Below are 25,430 nucleotides of genomic sequence, written 5' to 3' on the forward strand. Positions count from 1 at the left end.
TTCTCACGCGAATTTATAATAATGTTATTTATTGTATAAATTTTTCTCTCTAAAAATACAAGTATAAACTGTACAAAATCCGTTCGGTCCAATAAGACGCGACGCGTGAGACTATTTACTTATCAGTTGTGTCTTAGTTAAGTAATTAATTTCATTAAATACATCGAATAAACATGTTAACGTGAATACATGTAAGTGGTTATTACGACGTAAAATTTAAGTACAGGTAAATCGGACACGTTCGCCAGCGTGTTTCCTCCTTTCTTTTAGTGCTTTTATCTTCCTTCCTCCACCGAAATCGGAGGTTTAAAATCGTATTTAATGTCGTACAATATGTGCGCTATATACAAGTTTTAATACAACGTAACGTTCTCATAAAATTAATCTCAATCTCGAGAGAACTCGCGGGAAATTGCGGGTCATCTGTGCATGCGTTGCGGTCTGAGTATTTCGAAACTAATCGGTAAAAGTATTGCATCTTTCACACAGCGGCATATATATATATGTGTGTGTGTGTGTATTGCTTCGACAACACTTCGTGATTATTCCTGACATAAGTGTGTGTGACTGTTAATTGATCGATCGGCAGTGTCTCTTCTTCTAGCATATAATACGTACAATACATTGTCATACGTATATGGACGGACTTATTAAACGGATCCTCGCGGGTTCTCGCCGCGCGAGCGCGGCGTGATATATAAATAAATATAGATTTAATAAATTATAGAGCTTTAAGCGGTTTCCTTGGCATTCGAATTGATGGTGGTCATCTCGTGGTCGGTCGTGGTTTTGTTCCTCCCGTTGGATATCGTGACCGCATCCTCACAGGTCTAAAGGGAGATAACGTTCATTAGTGGATATTTTTGTGCTGGCGTCGATGTAAAGTGATATGCTTGACTTACTTTCTAAATTTCACGGAGTGGAATTTCACCCGAAAAACGATGAAGAAGAACGTGTAGGAAACTCAAATAAAACATTGCCAGGGGAAAAAGTGTCCCATATATAATTAGATATATATAATTATATATAATTATATATATGAGAAATTTCTTCCCTGGTAAGACGTCGTAAAACGTTGTAAAGATGTCTTTTAGGTAATAATACGTGTAAAGAACGTCTTTGAGATGTTTTTAAGACATACAAGTTGTTTGGGAAGATTTTCGGGATATACAATATTTAAATAATTGGAAGAGGCCGATATAAGAGCAGACAATTAAAAAATTATTACCTACAACCGAAAGGTTTAGAAATTAGATTTATCGACTTGGTCATCAAATCAAATAATTTCGTAATTTCGCAACTAATTACCAACGGCCAGCTTTTGTTGGTCGTTTTGAATTATTCAAGGATTTCACGCGAAAAATACAGTGACAGTCATTCGGGTTCGAGTGATTTTTCACCGGTGTAGAGTGAATTTTCCACTCTGTATCGTCGAGTGAACATTCTCACTCGAAACTGAAGAGCGAAGTTGATGTATTCCATCGTTACGGAAATAAATTCACTCGAATCGATTGAAATATTCATTCGTGTGGAGTCAGATTCCACTCTAAGCTTGACTGGGACATTCACTCTTGCGATTTCGAGTGGCGATATTTCCATTATCGCTTTGAGCGAACTGTCACTTTTACTCTCTCTTGTTCTGTGTGAGATTCCACTTCAAGAAGTTTAGAAAGTAAGTGCTTCCCTTTCGTAAGACTAAGAAAATTGATCGCAAGGTAAACGCACCAAAGGTTATTTTTTAACATGTATGCGGAGAAATTCATAGACAAACTAAGCATGCGTGATTCTTCGTAATACCCGGGAAAAAATGATTATATATGATTACATATAATTACATAAAATCATATATGAATTTTCTTTATATTGTGGTTACATATATGATCATATTATGCTTATACGAAAAAAATGATGTCATGTCATACAATTAAATATCATGTGCTGTCGGAAACGCAAGTAGCCAGAAGTATTTACTTCGATTGTATTTGCACATAATTTGTAAGCGACAATATTTTTTCATTAGGAACAGATGATTATATATCGTCATATACGGTCGAATTTCACATACGATCTTTTTTCGCCGGGTATTCTCGCGCGAAGAAGATCAAGATGCGAATGCGCCGGCCATATTGGTGCGTTTTGCCCTTACATTATATAAGAAACAATAATATCGAATTACCCATAGTTTCTTGTTGTAATTCTACCTTGTAGGATGGATTGTCGTACGCCGACGTCGTTTTACGGGGTGATATGTCGGCCTTGCTGCTGCTCCGTCTCTTCATCAACATCATCAGCAGGATCAGAGTCGATAGTATCGCCAAAGAGGCCACGATGGCTACTATCACCAGAGGACCGTAGTAGTCCCCTTCGTGAAGAGGGAGCGACGCGAGTTTCCCGGCTAAGTAAGACCGAAAGACGGTCGGTTAGTCCAACAATGCGACGGTAGGGAAAAAACAATAACGTCGAATCAGCTCGAGAAGACGGTCTACCTTGTTGGGACACGGTGGCCGGTAAGAGGACACCTGGTTTAGTGACGAAGTCTTGAACGTTGCTCTTTTTAATCCTTCCATTCGTCAAGTATATTTCGAGCCACAATCGGTATCTGGTGCCGGGCTTCAGATCGCTGATCACGGTCTTAGCGTGAGAATCTCTCTTGGCGATCTTGAAGGTGCTGGTGTCTTCCTTGCCGGTGTCGCTCTGATAAATCGCTCGGTAGATGTTCACGTATTTGTCCTCCGGGTAAGGCACACCGCTCCATGCCACTTCCACGTCCGTCGACTTGATTGTTTTGATCTCGACTTTCACGTCGAAAGAATAGGGATCGGGCTCCATAGATGTGATTACTTCGATCTGTAAAAGAAGGAAACACTTCCATGACATTAACACGTTCGTTAAAAACAGGTCCGGTGTTGATCGGATAGTTGTTTTCATAGCTCAAGCACATTCGTCAGCGTCCAAGCTCTGTCGCATAATTTCCTAATCGAGCTGTTCCCAGGAACGATTATTTACGAAAGTCACCGCAATCAAGCACAACGACGAGCTGTCTTACCGTTTTCTCGCTGATCAGTTCCGTTGTTTGCCCCGCAAACGGTATGAAGTAGATACCGACTTCGTACTTGGTGGCCGGCTTCAGGTTCTCGATCACGTAATTCGTGACGGAACGGTGGATCAGCGGTGTCGCCGCGTAAACCTTACCGTCGTGCTCCTTGTACCTGAGCTGCACACCGTCTATGAACTGCAGCTCGTAATCCGAGAACTTCTTCCACATGATGCCGACCCAGCTCGAGTTCGTCTCCATCGCGCGGAGCTCGGCGTCGACCGGGATCTGCGGAGGCAGGGTCGCCTCGTCCGCGCGTTTCTCCAGAGTGCGCACGCTGTAGATCTTGCTGCTCGGGTTGTTGTCCAGACCGTTCAGCTTCACCGTGATCTTCACCTTGTACTCGGTCATCGGCTGCAGATCGCCCAGCTCGAACTCGAGCTGCTGCGTCGCGATCAGATCCTGAGGCGGCGCGAACATCTGCAGCTTCCACATGGACGGGTCGAAATTCCTGCGGGAGACGATGAGATTTCTTACGTAAGCTCGATAACCGGGTAATCCGGGACTCGTGAGATCCGTGAACTCACGTCTTGTCGCTGGTGTATCGCAACTCGACTCGGCCGTGCAGTCCCACCAGGAGCTGAGGCACGGTAAACACCAGCCGAACTGTGTGCTCATCCAGCGCCTCCAGTATTTGCACGGTGATCTCGTTGGAGGGCGGCGCAGCCGGGAATCCGGATATACTTCCGGGTAATGGGAAGCCTGGAGGTACAATGTTATGGTCCAGACCTACAATACGTCGGAATACGTCTGTTATTCTGTCGCTTTGTCGCATCACGGTAGTAGCAAGAATCGATCTCGCTGCTGGGGCTCAGAAATGCGTGAGGACACACACAGTGAGTGGTGAGATGCGACAAGATGATATAAGCCTCGGTTTTCTCCGAGTGCTTCATTGATGTCGGCTCGCTGCATAAGTGTTCGTTCCGTTTATTAATAAAATATGTACATATGACATTTGTTTAGTTTAGAATGCAATCAGTTTTTTTTTAATATGCAGAATTACAACACACATCATGATTTCAGTTATAATTCCGGTACGATCGAAAATTTTGCGATGATTTTTACTCAAATATTATCTCCGTGCAGTCGCTGAGCGAAGAACCGATTGCAAAAAACGGAATGAATCCTGTTGCATCAACCCAGTATTATTAATCAGTAATAAACTGAAATTCTCACAATTTTGCTTCCGTTTAGCAACGTTCGACTGTTTTGTTTTTCCTTTCCTCTTTATTATAAATTTTGATAATCGCGTTATCTTTGATGAGTAACTAAAATTTCTGTTCTTTTCTCTTCACACCATTAGCGAACTGTTCCGAGAAACGAATTGTCTCGCCACTCCCTGGTCTGAAGCTCAACTCCAACGTATGTCCTCGCGAACTTATATCGAAGTTTATTCTCACGACTCATTCTCATCTTTACGCGTTTCCGACAAATTTCCGATCACAGCTGATATTTTTAATTGGAAAGATCCTTCGAGATTAACACGACGTTCCTCATACGGTTATACGAGATCCTTGGTAACAAGCGTATCTGGTGTAAGTAGGGGAACCTGAGGACACTTGATCCCCCTTTTGATTTTATTGAGTACCTCAAAAAATGAGAGGAGAATCAAAACGTTCTTATGCAAATATCATAGATATTTTAATAATATATATAACTACATTGATCAAGTTAAATAATAACAATTCCAATATAACCGATATAGGACCAATTTATTGCCAATAAATTGTACTACTAAGATATAGGAGACTTGATCTGTGGATCAAGTGTCCCCAATCTGGCGTTAATCCTGTCTCTCCAAATAGTACTATTTTAAAATATTCACCTCATTTTTGTAAACAAATCGATTTTTGTTGACTAACCTCGTAATTGCCGTCTCAAAGCAACCAACTTTTCATTCCACTATGGAATTTTAATAAAAAAAACCTAATAACTTAAAGAACAATTAAATATTTACGAAAGGAAGAATTGGGCACCCCAAAAAGTAAAACTCATTCTTATTTTGTTGTATCAACGTTCAACCGTCAAAATGACATTTAACGTTTCCTACAGTTCAGAATGAATAACTTTCCATTATCAAAATATTTATTAGGGATCGAGTGTCTTAAAGAATCAAATGTCCTCAGGTTCGCCTATTGGTATTCCTCATGGAAAGCTGGAAATCACTTTTCCTTCGCGAAAAAAACCTCATCGAATCGCGACGGACTGAAGAAAAAAGACGCGAGCGAACTTCGTTCTCGAAATTTGCGATCCGACCGACGGAACCGCTCTTTTCGACTAATGCTGACCGGTTTTTAACGGAATCTTAATTTTCGCGACTTCGAGGCTTTTTGACGCGGGAACTTCGCGGGAAGGATCGACGATCCATCGACGGGACACCGACAGCGGAAGGATCATCTCGGCTCTTCGACGAGGTATACCAGCCCGAACGCAGCCGTTACCGAAAATCCCGTACGTTATCTCTTCTGGTGATCAGGAACGAACCTGACTGGTTTGGCGTTTGTGCTGCGAACGGATGGTTCAAATGCGTGAGTCCTGAATGTGGTATGTGAGCGTCTATGTGAAGCGGTAGAGTGGCCGGCGGGCCGTTCGGTACGTTATGAGGTATGGCCGGTTGTCCGGGATAGTTTTGGAAGGATCCGGGATTGGAATCGTGCTGGCTGATGTGTGCCAACAGCTCCTCGATCTGTTGCGGAGTGTTCGGGATTTCGGGCGTGTGGATGTGATAGGTGGTCTGCCCGTTCTCGTTCTTTTGCGCGAAAATATGGGGCTTGATCGCCTTCTTCGGCGCGGAGGGCGACGTCCCGAAGTAATCGGACTGCCCGCGGTCAATGGGCGGCTGTTTCTGACCGGAGATCTGCTGGTGAAGGTCGTACAGGCCCGGGTGGGCTTGAGGGGGCGCCTGATCGAGCTGAATCAGACCCGGGTGCTGTAGGTTTATCAGATGGTACAGTTGCTCCGACGAGAGCTCCTGATCGGGATTTCTCTGACCCTGTTTTGGTCGACCCGGTAATATCGGCGGGGACGACGCTTTCGATTTGTCCGCGTCGGCGAAGGGATCGCCCAACGGGGGTTTCTTTTTCGGGATCGCCGGGATGATTATGTTCGGGTCGATCTTGTCGGGCTTGACAACTGGAACTGGGTCCCGATAAGGAGGTCCGGCCGAATGATCGAGGCGGCCATTGAAGCTGGCTGGAGGAACGCTCCCTTTGGGGCCGTTCGAAACGTAAGGGAAGTCCGGGCCTGATATGTCCGGGTGAAGATTCAACGGAATGAACTGAGGTTGATCGATCAGATGGCCCTTCTGTTGAGGGGGCAGCTTGTTCGGGCCTGGAACGTGCTGGTTCTCGTGGACAGAGTACGAGGACGTAGAAGTGGCTTTGTCGGGGAACCTATTGGGCGCTAACGGGCCGGGGAAATACTGATCGATCATGTCCTTGTGAGGCTTTACCGGCTCTACGGGCTTCTTGCTGTCGGATTTCGACTTGGACTTTTCTTTCGGGGTCGGCATCGGCTTTTCGGGATGGCCGGCCAAGTGAAAGACGTTCTCCACGGTGGGATGTGTGGGCACGTAATCGGGACTGTAGGGTCCGTTGTAAGGCACTGTGGGATGTCCTGGGTCCATGGGATAATGAGGGAGTCCGTGAGTAGTGGCGTCTGGTTGGGTCTTATAGGTTTTTGGATCTTCCCACAAGGAGGGAGCGCCACGCTCCGGTTCCTGGCTGGGCTTGAGCGTTTCCGACTTGTTATTCGGTCTTTTGCTATTGTCAATCGTTTGCCGATCGAACGTGTCTGTGGCTAAGGGGCCGGGATACGCGGTCGTCACGTTCATTCCTGCAATGAGTAAAGTCCATTGTCACAGAGATTGTCACAGTGATCGGTCACAGGTTGTCCATAGTCCATGCATATTTACAGCGGGATCCAACTTACGCATTGCTTTTTGGTTTTTTTCAAGCACAGCCGTGGCCACATGAAGCATGCATTTACAGCTTTGCTCTCGGTTATGGCGGAGTATGTACAAAGGGACCGAGGGAGACGATCAGGGTGTCATTCGGGTTGAACATATGTCTATGGTTAACAAGATCGGATATCATGACGGCGTCTAAGAGTCCGAGGAGTTGCCGGATCTGCGCGAACATATCGCTCACACGGAGGGGTGAATCCGAGTCCGATTCTAAGGCGTACATTGTGTCAAATTCACAAGATGGCGGTTGTAAACATCGGGAAGAGCGTGGACAATTTTCACCATATGCATTCACGTATGCAGATTCAACACAGCCTTAAGGATGATTACATGTAAAATCTGCCTCCCTTCCTCCAAGTCGCAGCGGTAGGGATGAGTTTTCGGGAAAAACGCGCGCCCAAGTGTCAATAACAATCAGGAAATTATGGGTCTGGTCGTTTCGCACCCCAAGTGCGTGCACCCTCAACGAACCATCTGGCGAGGATGTTGGAAGGTGCATTCGTCGCTCCACCTAGATCGCTCTTTACCTGGTAGGTGTGCCGATGGAGAGGCGCAGGTCCACTGCAGGCAACACGGGTTTTCAGGCTGACTCGTCAACGTTGCCTGATAGGGACACAGCAAGTTGGCAGGCGGCAAGGCTGGTACCGGGTTGCAAGCCGCGCGGCAAGACACGTTGCCCATCTCGCAGAAGCAATCGTTCTCGCAGCCGGTGACGTTCATCGGCAACCTGCTCCAGTTATCGTACACGACATCTTCGTAGATGCAGGAGCCGTTATTTCTACAGCGCACTTCCTGCAAGGTGTCGAAACGATGATAAGTGTGCGATCTCGACGGAACCTTCGTTAACAAGAAAACAACAATTCCCGAAATCATCTCCCTTCTCGTTAAACGACGCATTTTACAACCATGAATATTCTACGTTAATATGATATAATGTAAAGAATTATAATATATACGCGATGCATACGTTTGAATATAATATACGCGATGTATACGTTTGAATATTATTTTCGCGTGTAAATACGTAATGTAAATACATAATATAATTTTCGCATGTAATACGTAAATTTTAACCCGCAAATTTTCAACTTCGTTTTAACTTTATAATACGTAAATTGAAATATAACGTAAAACCTTTATATGATAATTTTATATTTTATACAATGTCAACATGTCGCGGACCGATATGACGTATATATATTTTTTTATTAGTGAATACGATAGTAAAGTTTTTGAATGCGATATTCATTGAAACGTTATTCTTCACGAAGGAATATTACACAGAATTTTCACTGCAGTTCCAATCCTCGAAGCAGTGAGTTGACGTTTCCGGTTCTCAATGTTTCAGAAACTGAAAACGTCGATTCACGTCTTCGATCCGCACTGTATTAAGACTAATGGAATATGCATCTATTTTTGTGAAAATTATCGAGAAATAGTAACGCGATGTATGCGATAATTTGGGTTAAAACGAAAGTATTATAAATTGAATGCACAATTTCGATCGGTACAGATGAAAGTTCCGAAGGGCCGTTACCGGAGGACAACAGTTCGGTGCTTTCGGGACGAAGTCCGCGGGGACAGTCTCCCAATCCACACAATGCGAATTCAACGTGTCCAGCTCGAAGTCCGTGGAGCACTCTATTGTGTTGCATTCGGGCTTGCCGCCTTCTTTGCAGTTGCAGAAGTGTACGCACTCGTCGTACCAGCCCGCGCCGACCTTGTAGGACTTCCCTCTGTAGTTGCAGGAGTTTTTGTCGGACATTTTCTCCGTAATATTTGCCACCTTCACCACTTCGGCCGGCAGAAATACCTGAATGGCTGGACCAGTGCGGCTTCCTTCCGCCACGCGAACGTAATACGTGTGCGCGGGTTCCAACGTCGAGACGACACCATCTGCAAGATACGCGGGAACTCAGTTACCTCTGATTCTGCATTTTTCGTCATTAAGAAGGTTGCAAGACTCAGTGCCGTATTTTCAGGTGACTTGCTCAGCATACTTGACACTTTAACGGCTGCTATCACACGCATAATGAAATACATTTTGTACCTGCGTCAAAATCGATCCTTATTGGAATTTTTGCGTTAAATTTTTAACATACTCGTGTGCTAATTTAACGTATTGTGTTTATGTTATCTCAATCTTTTGTGTTGAGTCGATACTCATTTTACGTAAGTGTCAAAATAACGCATTTTATACTTCAATGCCGATTGAAGTATTAATTTTGTATTCATTTCTGACGTAATATTTATTTGCGTTACTTTTCAATATATTCAACTTATATTAAATCGATAGAAAAATTTGCGTGAACCGTTTGCAACATGTGAAATGTATAAAGTTTAACACTTTTTTACCCTGTACACATGCTATCACCTTATAAAGAAATATTTACCGATAATAACGGTCTATATTGTAATATTACAGAGGATGTATGAGAGGATTTATGTACAGGGGATGTTTTTTGATGATGCGATTCTCGAGCGAGCTTTCGAAATCCGAAATTTCCGCGATAAATATGCGGCTTTCAAAGTATTAATTTATATATTCGGACAGGGAATACAAAATTACTTCGCTACATATGCGACGCCGGCCTCCCATGAGAATCGACGTACGCGTGACGCGTGGTAACCAGCGCGTTAAAAACCAGCGCCAAATGATCGTTTCGAAAAATCCCCTCACCTTTGTCGGGTTTCTGTTGCCTCCACACGTGATTATTCTCCGAGATCTCTATGGTGACGTCCTGGGGATTCTTGGCTGACAGTTTCAGCTTGATCGCCGTTGAATTCAACACCTTCACGTCCATCAAGTGCACACTCAGGTCCGTGGAATTCTCGGCTTTGATCTCGTGATCGCCTAAGGTGACGTCGCAGAGCGTGATGGTGCAACAGGAGTCCCTGAAGTGCAAGCAGTTAGCCTGTTTCCGAACCATTTCACCCCACGATTCGGTAGTTTGCGTTCGATGGAAAGAGAAAGACCTTTACCTGGGATCGGCTAGAGCGACGCAGCGATCGTGTTGATTGGCTATGGAAGTAGTCTCGTTCGGCGGACACCTGGCTTGGCATTTTAAGTGGCCGCCGGCTTCGCAGACGCACGTCCTGGAGCAGCCGTCATCGACACGATGCCCTCTGGCTACCGTTTGGTTGCCGAACACGCACGTCTCCTCGGGCTCGGGAGCTGCGTCAAATGTATCTCCAAATTGTCGAACCGAGTAATTCGACGAGAGAGCAACACAAACAGCTCGAATTTCCCAAAAACGTCCTTAAAACGTCTAAAGGACGTTCCGTCCCTTTTTTCCAAAAGACGTCTTTTACACCTTTAGAAAATCTTACTTTCACCGGATCGTTCTTTACTGAGACGTTTTTAGAAAAGGCTTCTAATTTTACTTCTAAGATTATCTCTCCCTCGGAAGTCTAAAACGTCCTACATTACCAGATCTTTTCTTTCAGGCGTTCTTTAGACGTATACAAAAATTCTATTCTTACAGGAGATCCTTCTTTTTATAGACATTCTTCTTTTTTTAGGCGTCTCTTAAAAGTTTACGTTGTATAAGGAAATATGGGAAAATCGAGTCGCCGGGAACACGAGAAGGAACATACCGGAATCCGCGGCACAGAGGATCACGGCGCAACACGGCTCCTCGGTGGCCGTCTTCTCCTGGCACAGCGGATCCTCGACTCCCCTACCCGCTCTGACGTAAGGATGCACGCACAGCGGCTGGCAATTCGTGATGCCACCTTCCGAGCACACGCACTTCTCCTCGCAATCACGCACGACTTTCTCGCCCAATGAATAGGTGCGATTCCCGTAAACGCACACTGGCATCTTCGGCAGCAATGTCGAGGTGATATTGACGGTTTCGTTGTGAGACGCAACGTATTCTCCGCCTGAAGACAGTCGATCAAATTGTTCGAATCTTCCCGTGAAAAATGTAGTTAATTAGAGTAGTTAACTTATATATCCGCCAATAACATTTAAAACTAGAGTAGCAAATCAGAACGTTATTCCAAAAAAATCTTAAAAATGCAGAAGTATACAGTTACATTACAGCCCAGCGACTAGTTATGCTTTTTCATCTCGTAACTGTAACTTTTTTTATTTAATCATCAGCTAACTTATTTATCTAATCATTATCTAGCTATGAGAAAAAATGGGCGTTACGTTATTGACTAGTACCGACGTTAGACATAAATTTATTACCTCATGGCTAGATACCCACGAAGTTCAATTTCTGTTAGAGTATATCTAATCGACCTAAGTTAAAAGTCAGCAGCTAGTTAGTACAGACTAGATTAAATTTTCTAGCTCGTTAATCAATTAATTCGTTACTGGCTGATTACTCGCTAAAATATAGAATCGATTTTGACATCTAACTGTTGTCAGCTGGTGTCTAGCTGTTACATATCAAATGATAAAATAGTTATTAGCGTTATGTATTCTAAAATATATAATCTAATTATATAATCTAATATAATCTAATTATATAATCTATAATCTAATATAGTCTAATATAATCTAATATAATCTAATATAATCTAATTATATAATCTATAATCTAATATAGTCTAATATAATCTAATATAATCTAATATAATCTAATTATATAATCTATAATCTAATATAGTCTAATATAATCTAATATAATCTAATATAATCTAATTATATAATCTATAATCTAATATAGTCTAATATAATCTAATATAATCTAATATAATCTAATTATATAATCTATAATCTAATATAGTCTAATATAATCTAATATAATCTAATATAATCTAATTATATAATCTATAATCTAATATAGTCTAATATAATCTAATATAATCTAATATAATCTAATTATATAATCTATAATCTAATATAGTCTAATATAATCTAATATAATCTAATATAATCTAATTATATAATCTATAATCTAATATAGTCTAATATAATCTAATATAATCTAATATAATCTAATTATATAATCTATAATCTAATATAGTCTAATATAATCTAATATAATCTAATATAATCTAATTATATAATCTATAATCTAATATAGTCTAATATAATCTAATATAATCTAATATAATCTAATTATATAATCTAATCTTGTTATATCCGCCATTAGCGTTTAAAAATGAAATAAAAAAAATAAAACTGAAGGTACGTTGTTTCATAAAAATCTTAAAGATGTAGAAGTCAATGTTACATTACTCTACTCGGCTACTTATATTTTATACTTTGTAACTTCTCATCTCGTATCTGTAATTTCTTTTGCTTAACCATCAGCTAAATTATTTATCTAGCCATTATCAGATTAGGGAGGTTTAATTTCTACTAGGGATTGTGTTATTTTAGAAACGTTGTTTTAAAGGAACAAGTTTTAAACTGCCACGTGTTTAACACGTAGTTTAACATGTTGAGTGCCGCGCCAATTTCAAGTAACTTTTCATTCATGAAGTACTATCCTATGTCCATATAGTATCCTATAGTTCACGTTACCACACTTATTATAAGATATACCTTATAATATTTATAAAACTGCAAAACTCATTATTATGAAGAAGAAAATGTAACGTAAAATATAATGGAAAATGTAACATAAAAGGAGAGAGATGGTCCACTTAAATCAAGCAGCTTAAATATTTTATTTGTTTTTGATGATACAAAGAAATGTCTAAAGAAAAAGTTGCGCCATTTGAGGGAATAATTACAACAAAGTTTTTTCAAGGTCATTTTTCAGAGATTTGAAAGTCGAAATAATTTTTTGAAATAGAACTACATGTTTTTGTTTGCAGGATTTTATAGCCATCGAGAAGAGTTCAGTGATTTATGACGAAATAATCTTTAAATGATCTTGAACATGGAAAATTACGTATGTTTAAAGAAAAAAATGTTTAAAAAAAAAGAAAAGTCATATATTTATCTTCTACAATTTCATTAAAATTTCTACAAAAATGTATTTTCTATAAAAATTTACAAAAATATATCTTCTACAAAAACTTATGGAGATATTCAAAATGATGTCTTTTGACTACAATATATTTTTGTATATGATACATAAATAATACTCTTGCCCCTTCTATCATTTCTGAATTTGTCCTCGCACATGTATTCAAAATATGCTCTCTCATATTCTTCTACGTAGTTGTAAACATCGTTTTAAAAAGCTTTTATTTTATTAAACCATCTTTCCCTTAGAAGTACCTTACTTTATTAGATCTTTCTTTTTAGGTGTCTTTTAAACGTATAAAAAAATTCTACCTCACAGGAGATTCTTCTTTTTATAGATATTCTTCTTTTTTAGACGTCTCTTAAAAGTTCATATTGTATAAGGAAATATGAAAAGATCGAGTCGCCGGAAACGCGGGAAGGAACATAACGGAATCCGTTTTTCATCATTAATTACAGAAAAGTCTAGATAATTTAATTTAATTTAATTCAGCCTCCTTAAATTAATTTTTATGTCGAAGAACATAAATGTTTGACTTCTCTGTTTTCTTTAAACATACGTCATTTCTATATTCAAGATTATTTAAACGTCATAGGTTACTGAACTCTTGTTCATGTTGGCTGTAAAATCGCGCAAACAAAAACATATCCTATTTAGAAACATTATTTTGATCTTCAAATCTCTGAGAAAAATGATCATGAAAATAAAACTTTCTGTCATCTTAATTACCCTCTTAAACGGTGTTTTTCCTTAGACATTTCTCCGTATTATCAAAACCAAGTGAATTTAAGATACTCGATTTAAGTGGACCACCTGTATATGCGCTATACGGTCTGAACAAAAAGTTCAATGCAGGCCATCAACGGTACTTAACATGTTACAACAAGATGGCAATTAATTTTAAACGATATTAAAAACATCGAGCGCGACATTTTCTGCCATTTTTCACTCCTCTCAGAATTTGTGTCGAAAAAAAATGGTTGGTATTTGCTGAAAAAAAGAAAAACGAGATAAAGCGAATGATGTCTTTCTTGTAACAACGTTTACCTTCCACTTCCTTATCGTCGTCGTCCATACTGACGTCACTGAGATCTGTAATATTAGCGTGCAACGAGTTCGTTGGCTCCGGAGCGGAGATGTTCAAGGCTCTGCCTCTCGACGACGTCGTTTCCTCCGTCACTCGCATCTCCTCCGTGCTGCTCATCGTGTCCTGGATGGCAGGAGTGCTCGTCGTTGGCGTCGTCGCGGTGATCCCGACGATCGGCTCTCCGTGAAGAAGAAATGGGATCGTTACATCCGCCGCATCCATGGGTTTGGTCGTCGCCGAGGAATGATCGGGCTTCATCGGAGACGTCGTGGGCGAAGCCGGCAACGTCATCGACGCGTCGACCTCCACGGGTCTCTTCGCGTCATCGTCCTTGATAATGGGTTTCTGGTACTTCTGATCGCTTTTGACCTTGAAATCCACTACCGGCTTCTTCTTCGCCTCTGTCGTGGCCTTGATATCGGCCTCTTTCGTCGGATATGCGCTTTTCGATTCCGCCGTGTCATTTCGCGCTTCCGTCCACGGAGACTGCGCGGCTCCGGCGGTATCTTCGTCACTGATACCTACGGATGAATAATAGCCTATATTTTCTCGTGCTTTCTCCTCGTAACATTGGATGATAATCTGCGTTTATCGTTTAACCGAGTTCGCGTGAAACACGCTCGCTACCAGCATCACACGTGTGTAACGCATCGATCTCTCACGAGAGACCACACGGGAGAAAATCAATATCAATTCAAGATTCATATCCTTATTAATGAGCAAGAATATATAACAGGATTGGTTAATAACTAATTAATCAGTTAAAAATTATTTTAAAAAGTTAATAACTTTTAACTTAATTAATTTTACATTAGTTAATTTTTAATTTAGTTAATTTTTAATTTAGTCGCGTAAAATGCATTAAACTTTAAACTTTTAACTTAAAATTAACTTACACAACATAGATATATAATCTAATATAAAGATAAAACTTATACATAAAGAATCTATAAAGTTTCTATATAGTTCCACTAAAAATATCATATTCTTATTATTCAAGAATATGATATTTTTAGTGGAATATAATGGATGAAGGCTTTTTTCATATGTTAGCAAGTTTCATTTTCATATAACATTATATATTTTTGCTTATATATGAGAATATGAGTCTTGAGTTAATATTGATTTTTTCCGTGCAGCTTTACGTACATGTAACAGCGATCTTTTTTCATTCTACGTCCACATAAGTAAACTAAGGCATTCACAGTCGAATATTATATTTAAGATCGTCTCAAGTTCATTTTCAGGCTCTTCGCTGCCAATAAAACAATTTGTACACCATCTGAAGGTGAATTTAAGAAGATTTTAAGGAGATATTTTCAGTCGAAACGTCGTTTTGCAGGTAACTTTTAGACACTTTTTTAGAAATCTACAATTCTGAAAAGTTGTAAATAATTTTGTGCAGCGCTGAATAAAAATTTTGTTTGCATACACGATTCCGGACGTTGATATTAAAAAGGCAAAAAAATGATTAAACTATAAACTCATGGCTATTATATCCACGAGTAGGAGAGTAAAAATCGATTTTTGACAAAATGGCACGACTTATAAAAGAAAAGTCGATTTTTGGACAGTTCTTTTTCAACTTTGGGAATCTTGGAAAAATCGAAATATTAAATACATTGATTTCATCGCGGTAGAGACGATAGCTACAAGTTTATTGTTTAATAATTTAGTAATTCTTCGCTATTTTGATTTCAGAATGGTATGTCTTATAGTTTACCTCAGAAAAAATGTCTAAGGACCATTTACGCAACGAAACGTTCCAAATGAGAACATTCCTTTAAATATAAAATCTGATTACGAGTAACGTACTAAGCTTGTTTTATATATAGTAATGCAAAACAAATAAATATGAACCCAGCCGACACCAAGCATCATTTACATAATAATATAATTTCGCATTAAATAATATAAATCTATATTATAATTTTGCACTAAACAACATAATTGTAACATAACATATGGTGTTACATAACATTTGTATTGTTAAGTGCGTAATTATAATATTGACATAATAACTGACGTTCGGTGTGAACTGCGAAGTAGCTTGAGGGGAAAGTAGGGGGGGGGGGGNGGTGAGTTTCATAAATAAACCCCGGTAGGGAACATGTCGACGATCGATATATGCACACGTCGACGTCGGTTTTCCGTCGGTTTTTCGTCCCCGCGTCCTCGGCGACCACAAATCCAACATGGCTCCTGGTCAGCCGGCGCGCTTAAGTCAAAGGCCGCGAACGTGACCGTGAAGATGCGGGATGCTTCCGATAATACATGCGCGCGCGAGGGGATGCCCCGGTCTCTAGTTCGTCGTTAACGAGAACGATTTAATCACGCCTGTATTCGCGTACGGTCCACATTACCGTTAGGCGAGCGAGCGCCTTCCGGCAACATTGTTTCGCCGTTGCATCGGTGATAACAATTGCGCTTGGTGGTCCGCTCGAATGCAACTGCGCCTCCTTATAACGGCCGTGGCGAGGCCGCTGCGCGGGTTCGACGATCGCTCGCTCTTTTTGCACCGGATGTCGGCGGGAGATAATCGGATGATAGGCGGCGCGGTTTGTACTAATGGGACCGCGGGATCGAAGACTATAAATTTTCAGGGGTGTTTCGGGAGCGAGCGGTGCGATAAATGTTCTCTAATCATTACTACCCCTCATTAGCCCCGCAGCCGGTGGTTCGCACGGCGGTGATTCATCGCGTCGAGTGCGATTCGGTGACCCGCTTCGACTATCGTCCCGGCGAACAGTCGTGTAAAGCGCACGCGAATTACCGACGAAGGTACCGCTCGAAGAGCCGTTCGCTCGACGAGCCGAGCGTTAATTCGTAAGTAGGTTCCGGGCGGACGAGAGAAGATAAACCGGCCGACGAATGAACATCCTTGACACGGATTCCGGTTAATCGCGATTCGGAAAGGAAAACGTGAAACTACCGCTTAGATGAGAAACCGCTTCCCCGGTGAACCCGATATCGAAGTCGACTAAATTAGAAATTCAGCCGACCGCCGGGGGAATAATTAAGGGTACCTATCGATCACACACATCATATCGAATCGGCCTCCGGTGAAATCCAAGGTAACCGGGATCGAATTGCTGCCTTCTTCATGCCTGTTTTCAGCTCGCCATTATTGGAGACTCCTCGATAAATGTGTCTCTATTGTTTTACGCACGCTATAAATTTATTCGAAAGATAATGCCGGTGCACAGAAATAAAAAGCGCTGGAATCAAATAAACGTGACTACCTGTTTGTCAGTCTGTTAAATCAAGCAAGATTTTTCTCAAATTGAGTATATTTTAACAGCTTGTAGTAAATATTTAACACGTTCATTGCCAATCGCGCGATATCGCGTGATGCGAGTTCTCACCAAACGGCCGATCACGCGTTATCGCGTAATAGATATTTAGAGTACATAAATCCTATGTACATAATAATAAAAGCATATAAATAATATATTAACTTATTTTGAGCACAGTAAAAACTAAATTAAAAAATTGGCCACCACACGAAATTCCAATTTTCAGCTTGGCAATGAACGTGTTAATGAACGCAATAATACCTTAATTTGTAAATGGCTACCGAATTATTAACTACACACCAAAAGGAATTAGCTGTTCATATAATATAACTGAAATTTAGTTGTCAGATAAATTAATTTCTAGCTGTAGAAGTTAGGCAGTACAAAATTAGTTAAATTAATTAAATTTCAATTGCATTAAGTGGATAATTAATTTTTACCTATGGGAGCTAGTTTTTAGCTATGAGAGCTAAATTTTAGCTGTGAGAAATAATTCTATTTTCCTATGTGAATGTAAGTGTAAAACAGTTCTAAATTTAAGAAAGTATTTTATACTTATGTTTTATGTATTAAATATATAATTATATAATAGAACTATGAAACACTTCTTTTCCACTGAAGAAACCTGCACAAAAAAGAAATAACCTTAAATCAAGAATAAATATTCTCATATATAAGAAAGAATATTATAATATTCTTTGAAAATTTTTAGCCTTGAATTGAATTCAAGTAATACTTGCATCAATACAAATTCAATCAAATCAAGACTAAAAATTTTCTAAGAAGATTATTCTTGCCTGTACATGAGAATATCTATTCTCGATTTAAGATTAATTTTTTTCTCTGTGTAGTGTTTTTAAATTTAAATTTTTCTGTCCAATAAATATTTTCCCAAAATAATTTCTGATATTCTCAATATTAGGAATTTAATACTTGTTGCAACTGTTTTAACACATAAATAAATGTTTACTTATACGAAGGAAATATCATAATGCATATAGTCAATTATATTTCTATTTTTAGCAAAGATTTGCCACGGAGTATTGGAGTAACTATTTTATATGGACCAAGTAAATAATGTTCGAGCGGTAGAACATTTTTTTTTTCTAATTCATATTTCCTGATAATAAAAAGAGAGGAACTCCTGCGTTTTTATTTTAAAGAAAATTTGTATTCAGCTCTTGTTACGATCTTATTCTTAGACGGACTTTCTAACACGTTCCCGAAAATTCCTATTCGATCGTGCGAATACCATCGCGCTGACGACACGACAGAAAGTTTCCAACTCGGGACAAACGGAAATGCCGTTGGATGTATCCTACTCGTGAATACACCACGTTGCGTCATACCATTCGGCTTGATCAATACCGCGCCCCTGCTTTAAGTCTTAATCCTTTCGATCTACACTCACTTTGGGGACGAGTGACGAAAAAAAATAATGTCTTCGACATTCCTCGTTAGAAGCGCTCGAAATTGAACTTCGACGGTGTTCTCGGAAGACTTCAATATTCTCTCGTGAACAAACGAACTTTCACGGAAAACCCAAGGATCAACGGGAGTATCTCCTTGTGACTTTTAAATCTCTCGTATATAACAGGCTATGCCTTATGACCCGCGAGGTAGACCGGAAAGGTCGTTGTCACCATTGCTGCGCGGGCACGGCAGAAACGATCAATCCGATCGATGATATCCGTCTTTTTCTTCTTTCGTGCACGGCATGAATTTACATGAGTAGCGTTTCACTTCCTAGAGACTATGGCTCTTCGAATCGCGGCGAGTTTCTTTTGTCGGACGAGTCGGCTCGGTAATTAGTATATATTTCATGAGAGTTTAGTTAGGATATAATTACATTTAACGCGAGACGCGAGATGTAATTAGTACCGTCCGACTTTCGTGCGCATATGTATGCACGCGCCTACGATTACTGTAGAAATTTGGTGACAAATAATTTCCACTGGCAAGGAGAAAGGCTTCATGCATTTTAATATCAAGCAAATTCGCTTAATAAAATTCTTGATTCGTCCGAGTCTCGAAAAATTTCATCTCGCTCGATCGGACTAATCCGAGCTGATTCTCAAATTTCATTTAACCCAGTCCTTCACAGCCGCATCTGTTACACTTCTATCGCGTTGCAATCGCCGTTGCCATTTATTACATAATTCCCCTTGCTGTACCGTTCGCGGTATATTTATGAGAGTTGATAAGGCCCGAGTGTGCGATTTGTCTCGCGTCGTGCATAAAAGGAACGAGAATATTAATAACGGGGTGAAGAAAGATAAAGAACGGCGGGCAAGAGAGAGAGAGAGAGAGAGAGGCGGTGCATGTACAGTGAGAATGCACTCGAAGTCGCACCCGAGCACGTGACTTGGTCCGACCCGTTACATTGCCGCGTAATATAATGTGCATATTATACGAGGCGTATTATACGCGAGAACGAGCGTGATCAAGGCGAGCGGGTGACTTTTTTCCACGCCCGTTTGCTGCCATTTCTTTTCTTCACGGGAGACTTTTCGCGTTAGGGGAAAGCGGGCGCACCGGAGAAAGTGCATGCGCGACTTCAGCGGAAAAGTTCGAAAGAGAAAGAGAGAGAGAGAGAGAGAGAGAGGTGAGAATGGAATAAAATATTTTAGTATTGAATGAGTTTGAGTGCAACCTCGGGGTATTAAATTATGTCAAGTTCAGAAACCGTATCCAATCGGATTCTCTCTTTCCCAAACCCAGAATCAATCGCATTTCGTTGATATTATTTTACAAAACGCGCGCGGCATAGTGTTATCGATTCGTCCGGATATTGAATAATTGCATGTGCGCGCTTCATATGAGTTGATTTATCTCACTTTTAGACCTCGTGATTTAATTGGTCGGAAACCGAGTGAAATTTCAAATGAAAACGTTAAAAAATTCATATATGTGTTTTTGTAAATCTATCTGTCTGTCGGCCTCCATTTCTCTCTCTCTCTTTCTCTCTCTCTCTCTCTCTCTACGAGAGAAATTTGAAATTAAATCCTATATTTCAAATATGAAATGAAACCTCTCGATTAATGCGTGAATTCATTTAAACGTTCGAGAAACGGGACTGAAATATTTCACCTTGATTGTTCTTCTCAAGAGACCACGTCGATATAAAATTATCGAGAAGGCAGTTGCAATTCAGATGCGCTAATTGTACAATGATGTACATTAAGTGTTGTAATGAATGCGATGTGCTTCACGTCGAAGCGAATATCTCGGCGCAACACGGGTTAAGTAGTAATATTTGTGTGTGATTGCGTGTGATCAGTGTTATTTCAAGAATCCCTCTGCGCTTTTCTCCCCGCTCCTCTCGTTCGCTTCCCTTTACGGGACGCGCGCGACGGGGATAACCGCAATTACATCATTAATTTACGATTATCGCAAAGACGACGACTCGAGCACGGCCATTCGCATTTTCGAGCGGGACCTCCGGCGACTTTTAATGCGCTATGAATGGCGGCGAACCATAACGGTTCGACCGGTTCGCACGAACGCGATATTCGTCACGAGGATACACCTGACGCGTTCGACTAACAGAATCTACTTTATAAGGACGTCGTAAGTAGGCAGCGGTCTCCTTTTCACGGATATACTCTGTGTACGGGGTGTCCCAGAAGAAATTTCTCGGCGGACAGCCGTCAGTCTTCGACCGACTGCGCGACGATTCTGCCTTCGCGAGCCGCACCGTCAAGGCGAGACCGCGAAGGAATCGTCATTTCTCGCGTGTCACTTTTCCAATTTTTAACGTCGCATATTCCTGCGTCCGAGCCTTCAGTCAGAGTCCCGGAACGACGTTCACGTCGATACGCGCGCACAGGGAATAGAAAATCACTGAATAAACGCTGAATAAACAAAACTCGCTTCCTTCCGTGTTATTCGCCCGTCCGAGGAGAAGCGTTTCTCCTTGGAGCGCTCATTTGGCTCGAGAACGAAACTATCTGCCGCGCCGAAGGTCATCCGGTACTGTCGACGCGTGCATTTTATTTGCCCGATGCATATTGCATTCCGACGAGCGAAATCGCGGCGAACGAGTTACGGTATATCTCGCTAATGTTTGGTAATTGCCGACCATTCCGGTAAACGGTATTTCGGTATGCTTCGCTGTAACGCTATTTCTGATTGACGAAGAGAAAGAGTGAGAGAGGGGGGGGGGGGGGGTTTNCCTGAGATAAGATATCCCCTCGAGTATGGACAATAGTTGAGTATAAGACAATAGACATAATTTAAAGCTAGTACGTGAGAATGCAATAAAATGTAATTTAAGGAGTACCGAAATTAGCGGAAATACGAGCTGTGTTCCGAAATTGTAATCCACAGGTAGAATAACATTTAATTGGTCAATTAGAAAAAAAGGCAAGGATTTCTTTATCATGATTGGTTAATTAAATGCCATTCCGCCCGTCGACTACGGTTCCGAAACGCAGCCATGCACGGTAAAAGACATCTTGTGCTTGTATTCGGTTCTTGTTAAATCTGTTGTGTTAAATTTTTAACATACCCGCGTGCTACTTTAAAATTGCGTTTATGTCATCTCAACATTTTGTGTCAATATTCAATATATATAAGTGTTAAAAGGACACGTTTTATACTTTAGTGTTGTATTAATTTTGCGTTCATTTTTGACATTATATTTGTGTTACTTTTTATTATATTCATGTTGTATTAGATTAACACAAAAATTTGGGCGGACCGGGACATGTGAAATGTATGAAATTTAGCACAGATTTTTTTTAATTGTGCGGAGGATTTATTAAAATAAGATTAATAAGATTATTAACTAATAGGTTAATAATCAGTTGAGAATAAATATGATATACAAGATCCAATATAAAATTAATAGGAATGCAAGATCAAATATGAAATTAACTGAGTAAATCGAAGTAAATCGAAGAAAATAATAAAGAGAGAGAAGAGAGAGGAGAACGGTGAGATGACCTTTCGGAAATCGCTTATGACACCTGGATTTTCGAGCGGTCGTCCGACCATCTTCCTTGCGACTTTCAAGGGATTTACTCGTTGTTTGCGTTTGTTTGTTGTTTAACGCGCAATAATGCGCTGAGTATATTTCGCCGCGTGTAATCCGCGCGAGAGGCCACACATATGTATTATTTAATTCGCACTTGATTTCTCCTGCCGTTCGACAGCTCGTGTGATTTTCGCGCTCGTACGAATTCGCACGTACTCGTGAACCACGACTTGAGACCGTCCGACGGGAAATCGTATTGGATCTTTTTCATAACGTAATCGGCAAATCGAAATATCGAAAGTTGAGTAAGGGAGTCGCTTGCGCAATGATCAACGGCCGCAATGATAGGTGTTGCTGGCCGCTGCTCTTTCGTTTTGTTGAAATTCACTGAGACTTTCACGATCCACATAATCGATCCGAGACCGCCGGTCAGCCGGGCATTAGGAAAAGCTGGATAGCTGGGGGCTCTCGTTAGAAGGAACTTCACTCAGCTTCACAGTCCGCCGGAAGTCCCGAATCGTCCATGAACTCCAGCCACACTCGGTCATTTAGGATCGCGTGTGCAGTCACGCGCATGCAAGAAACGGAGGCGTAGTCTTCTTCTTCTCCCTTTCTTCTTCCTCCCCCTTCCTCTCCTCTCACTTTGTTTATATTCATCGAGATCCGGATATCTTCTCTTCACTGGGGATTCTACGGCCGCATGCGGCGTTTCACCGTGCACCACAACGTGACGAAACCGATGAAACGAACGCGATAGAGCTGTGACGCGCGCAATTAAGAAAATTTAATTTTGACTAACAAGAGCGGCATGAGAAGCGCGGAGAGATTGATTAATTTCGTCAAATCTTTTCTCCCCCGTGTGAATGAGAAGTGTGTCGACACGGATTGCGTGCGATCCGCGCGCGTGGGATTGGACTCGTGGCGAGAGAGAAAGAGAATGGTTGCATTTAGACGTAATTCACATCCAACGGAAGGAGCAGATTGAATGCGCGATGCTGGATCGCGCGTTTGTATGTTGTAGGTGAAAACGCCGCTTCTCTCGCGTACTTTATTCGACAGTTTTTCCGCGCCGGCTGCTCGATATTGCGCAAGACAAAATAATTAATATCGCCGATGCTGGCCTCTCGGGACCGGTTGTGCCGTTCATGTTTTTAGATTTTATCCTGGCGTCTGAGATTTAAAGTCGCGTTCAACGTTGCAACGATGAATTTAACGTTTGACTTTAAAAATTATCCGCGTTTTAATCAGCTTTCATACACTGGGATTGCAATTGCGGGACGATTTATAAAGAGAAGAAACAGTTGACAGTTAATAAACATGTTGAATTTTCGAAAAAATTCCTTGAAAAAGGACAGAAGTATATTTGCTGTGGGAAAAATCTTTAGGACGGCTCGAAGATTGATTTCGTAAGGTTCGCGTCTGGGTTTTGGACTGATCGGATTTTGATAACGAAACGAGTTTTTGTTCGTTCTTTCAAGGCAACTTCATCGCTTGAACGGCAGCGATATGGGTGTGTCGTGCTAATAATGTCGCTTTTTAATTATGTCACAAAGCATAACGGAGTCAAGAAGTGTCGAGTGAACGAGTAACGGCATTCACCCGGCCGACGAGAAGCGCGAAAGGAGAAGACTCGTACAAATCACTGGGGTCCACAGAGGGGCCCGAGGATACACTACTCGTTACACACAGAATCTACTAATTATTATTTATTATTCGTTATTATTTACCGAATTTATTCACGTTTGCGTGATTTCGTTCGGGATATCTCAAGCAACCTTGAGCAAATGTCCTGCCGTATAATTTTCTAAGAATGTACACTGAGAGAAAAACAACTGGATCCGCAAAATCGACGGTCAATCTTAGCCAAAAAAAAAAATACTGTGTCCGCTGAATAAATTACGCGTTGCATTGACGTGAAACAATACGTTGCGTTAAAATGGTTGACGAAATTGCAATAATTGAATCAATTGGTAATTCATCACAGCAACAGTACGATTTGTTCGGCGGATTAAATGCGCTTGAAGAAGATTTTCGCTCGTCCAAGCAAAATTTCGTTGATTCTGCAAGCTTTTCCTTTTCCGGAATATATGAATTATTACAACTAAATATAAATTACCATCCCCTCCGCTGCTCTGAAAAAATTCATTACGGCCACGTGGATTCAACGAGATGAATTCCGGGCGATTCGACTGAGTTCGGATATTGTTTGAAACAATAGCACGTCACGTTTAAATAATAACGTTCGATTCTGGAGCCGACAATGGTAACGAATAACGTTCCACTTCGCGGCGCAGTTGTTCCATTGAGCAAGAGAATGCGCGCGTTTCGCCGGAAAAATCTCGCATCGTAGGTGGCTGTAACAAGCGCCTCCGTGGCGCCATCCTTCACAGGAAATTGCGGTTGTCAAAGCAACATTTACGAACGATTACGAACGACGCCGGTGCTGATTGTGAATTTCATGCTTGCGCTCTGCGCTCTGCTTTTATTATCGCGTCTTGTCCGTCGCGCCTCGCATCGCCGAGGCCGCTCATTAACCATCGGGGATGCTTCCACCCCCCTTTTATTTCAATTCTCTCCTCGTGCACCGAGGAGAAAGTGTGTTTTTTCCAGCGATATTCATAGCGACATCGAAAACGTTTCCCGAGCGACTCCGAAGCCGAGGAAAACCGAGCTCCGCCTACCTGTCCCCCAATTTCCACCTGTCTCTTGATTTAAACGCGCCCTTTGCCACGACAACTCCTCGGGCATTCCTCGGCCCTTCCTACAGTCTCAGTGGCAACGCGCAAGGTGGTAACCGTGTCACTTCTTCGTCGAAAGAATGCCGAGGTTTCGCCGATACTATCTTACGCTCTAACAATTTACATAATCGCTCCTCCATTTTCCGCGACCGTTCCTCCAGTTCAAGCATCAAACGTCTAACGGGGGCGGAAGGGGGGAACGGGGGAGGGAAGGAGGATATCTCATAGCCGGGGCACGATTTTTCAACGGCGCGCGAAATGCCTCCTCGAGCTCGTTCACCGAGCGTGAAAAATTCGCGCCGTTTATCATCGGAGAAGGGGGGGGGGGGGAATTTTT

The 25,430-nt window shown here is 41.3% G+C and overlaps 1 protein-coding gene across 3 annotated transcripts in view; it reads right to left on the reverse strand.

The window, feature by feature from the left end:
- Positions 1–524: 524 nt before the first annotated feature.
- Positions 525–25,430, reverse strand: part of LOC106745049 (putative epidermal cell surface receptor) — a 25,732-nt gene continuing 826 nt past the window's right edge. For 2 of the 3 annotated variants that reach the window (XM_014620299.1, XM_014620298.1), the window contains exons 3-14: positions 14,042–14,602; positions 10,656–10,943; positions 10,041–10,233; positions 9,739–9,953; positions 8,596–8,954; positions 7,586–7,850; positions 5,579–6,928; positions 3,622–3,823; positions 3,047–3,545; positions 2,487–2,847; positions 2,202–2,395; positions 525–830 (exon numbers count right to left, since the gene is read on the reverse strand). In XM_014620299.1, the coding sequence (XP_014475785.1) occupies positions 732–830; positions 2,202–2,395; positions 2,487–2,847; positions 3,047–3,545; positions 3,622–3,823; positions 5,579–6,928; positions 7,586–7,850; positions 8,596–8,954; positions 9,739–9,953; positions 10,041–10,233; positions 10,656–10,943; positions 14,042–14,602 (4,586 nt within the window). In that variant the 3' untranslated portion in view covers positions 525–731. Of the gene's footprint in view, positions 831–2,176; positions 2,396–2,486; positions 2,848–3,046; positions 3,546–3,621; positions 3,824–5,578; positions 6,929–7,585; positions 7,851–8,595; positions 8,955–9,738; positions 9,954–10,040; positions 10,234–10,655; positions 10,944–14,041; positions 14,603–25,430 lie in introns of all 3 variants that reach the window. The other variant, XM_014620300.1, reaches the window with a different exon arrangement.

The sequence above is a fragment of the Dinoponera quadriceps genome, unplaced genomic scaffold (assembly GCF_001313825.1).
Source record: "Dinoponera quadriceps isolate SergipeBrazil2010 unplaced genomic scaffold, ASM131382v1 scaffold717, whole genome shotgun sequence".
Classification (NCBI taxonomy): domain Eukaryota; kingdom Metazoa; phylum Arthropoda; class Insecta; order Hymenoptera; family Formicidae; genus Dinoponera; species Dinoponera quadriceps.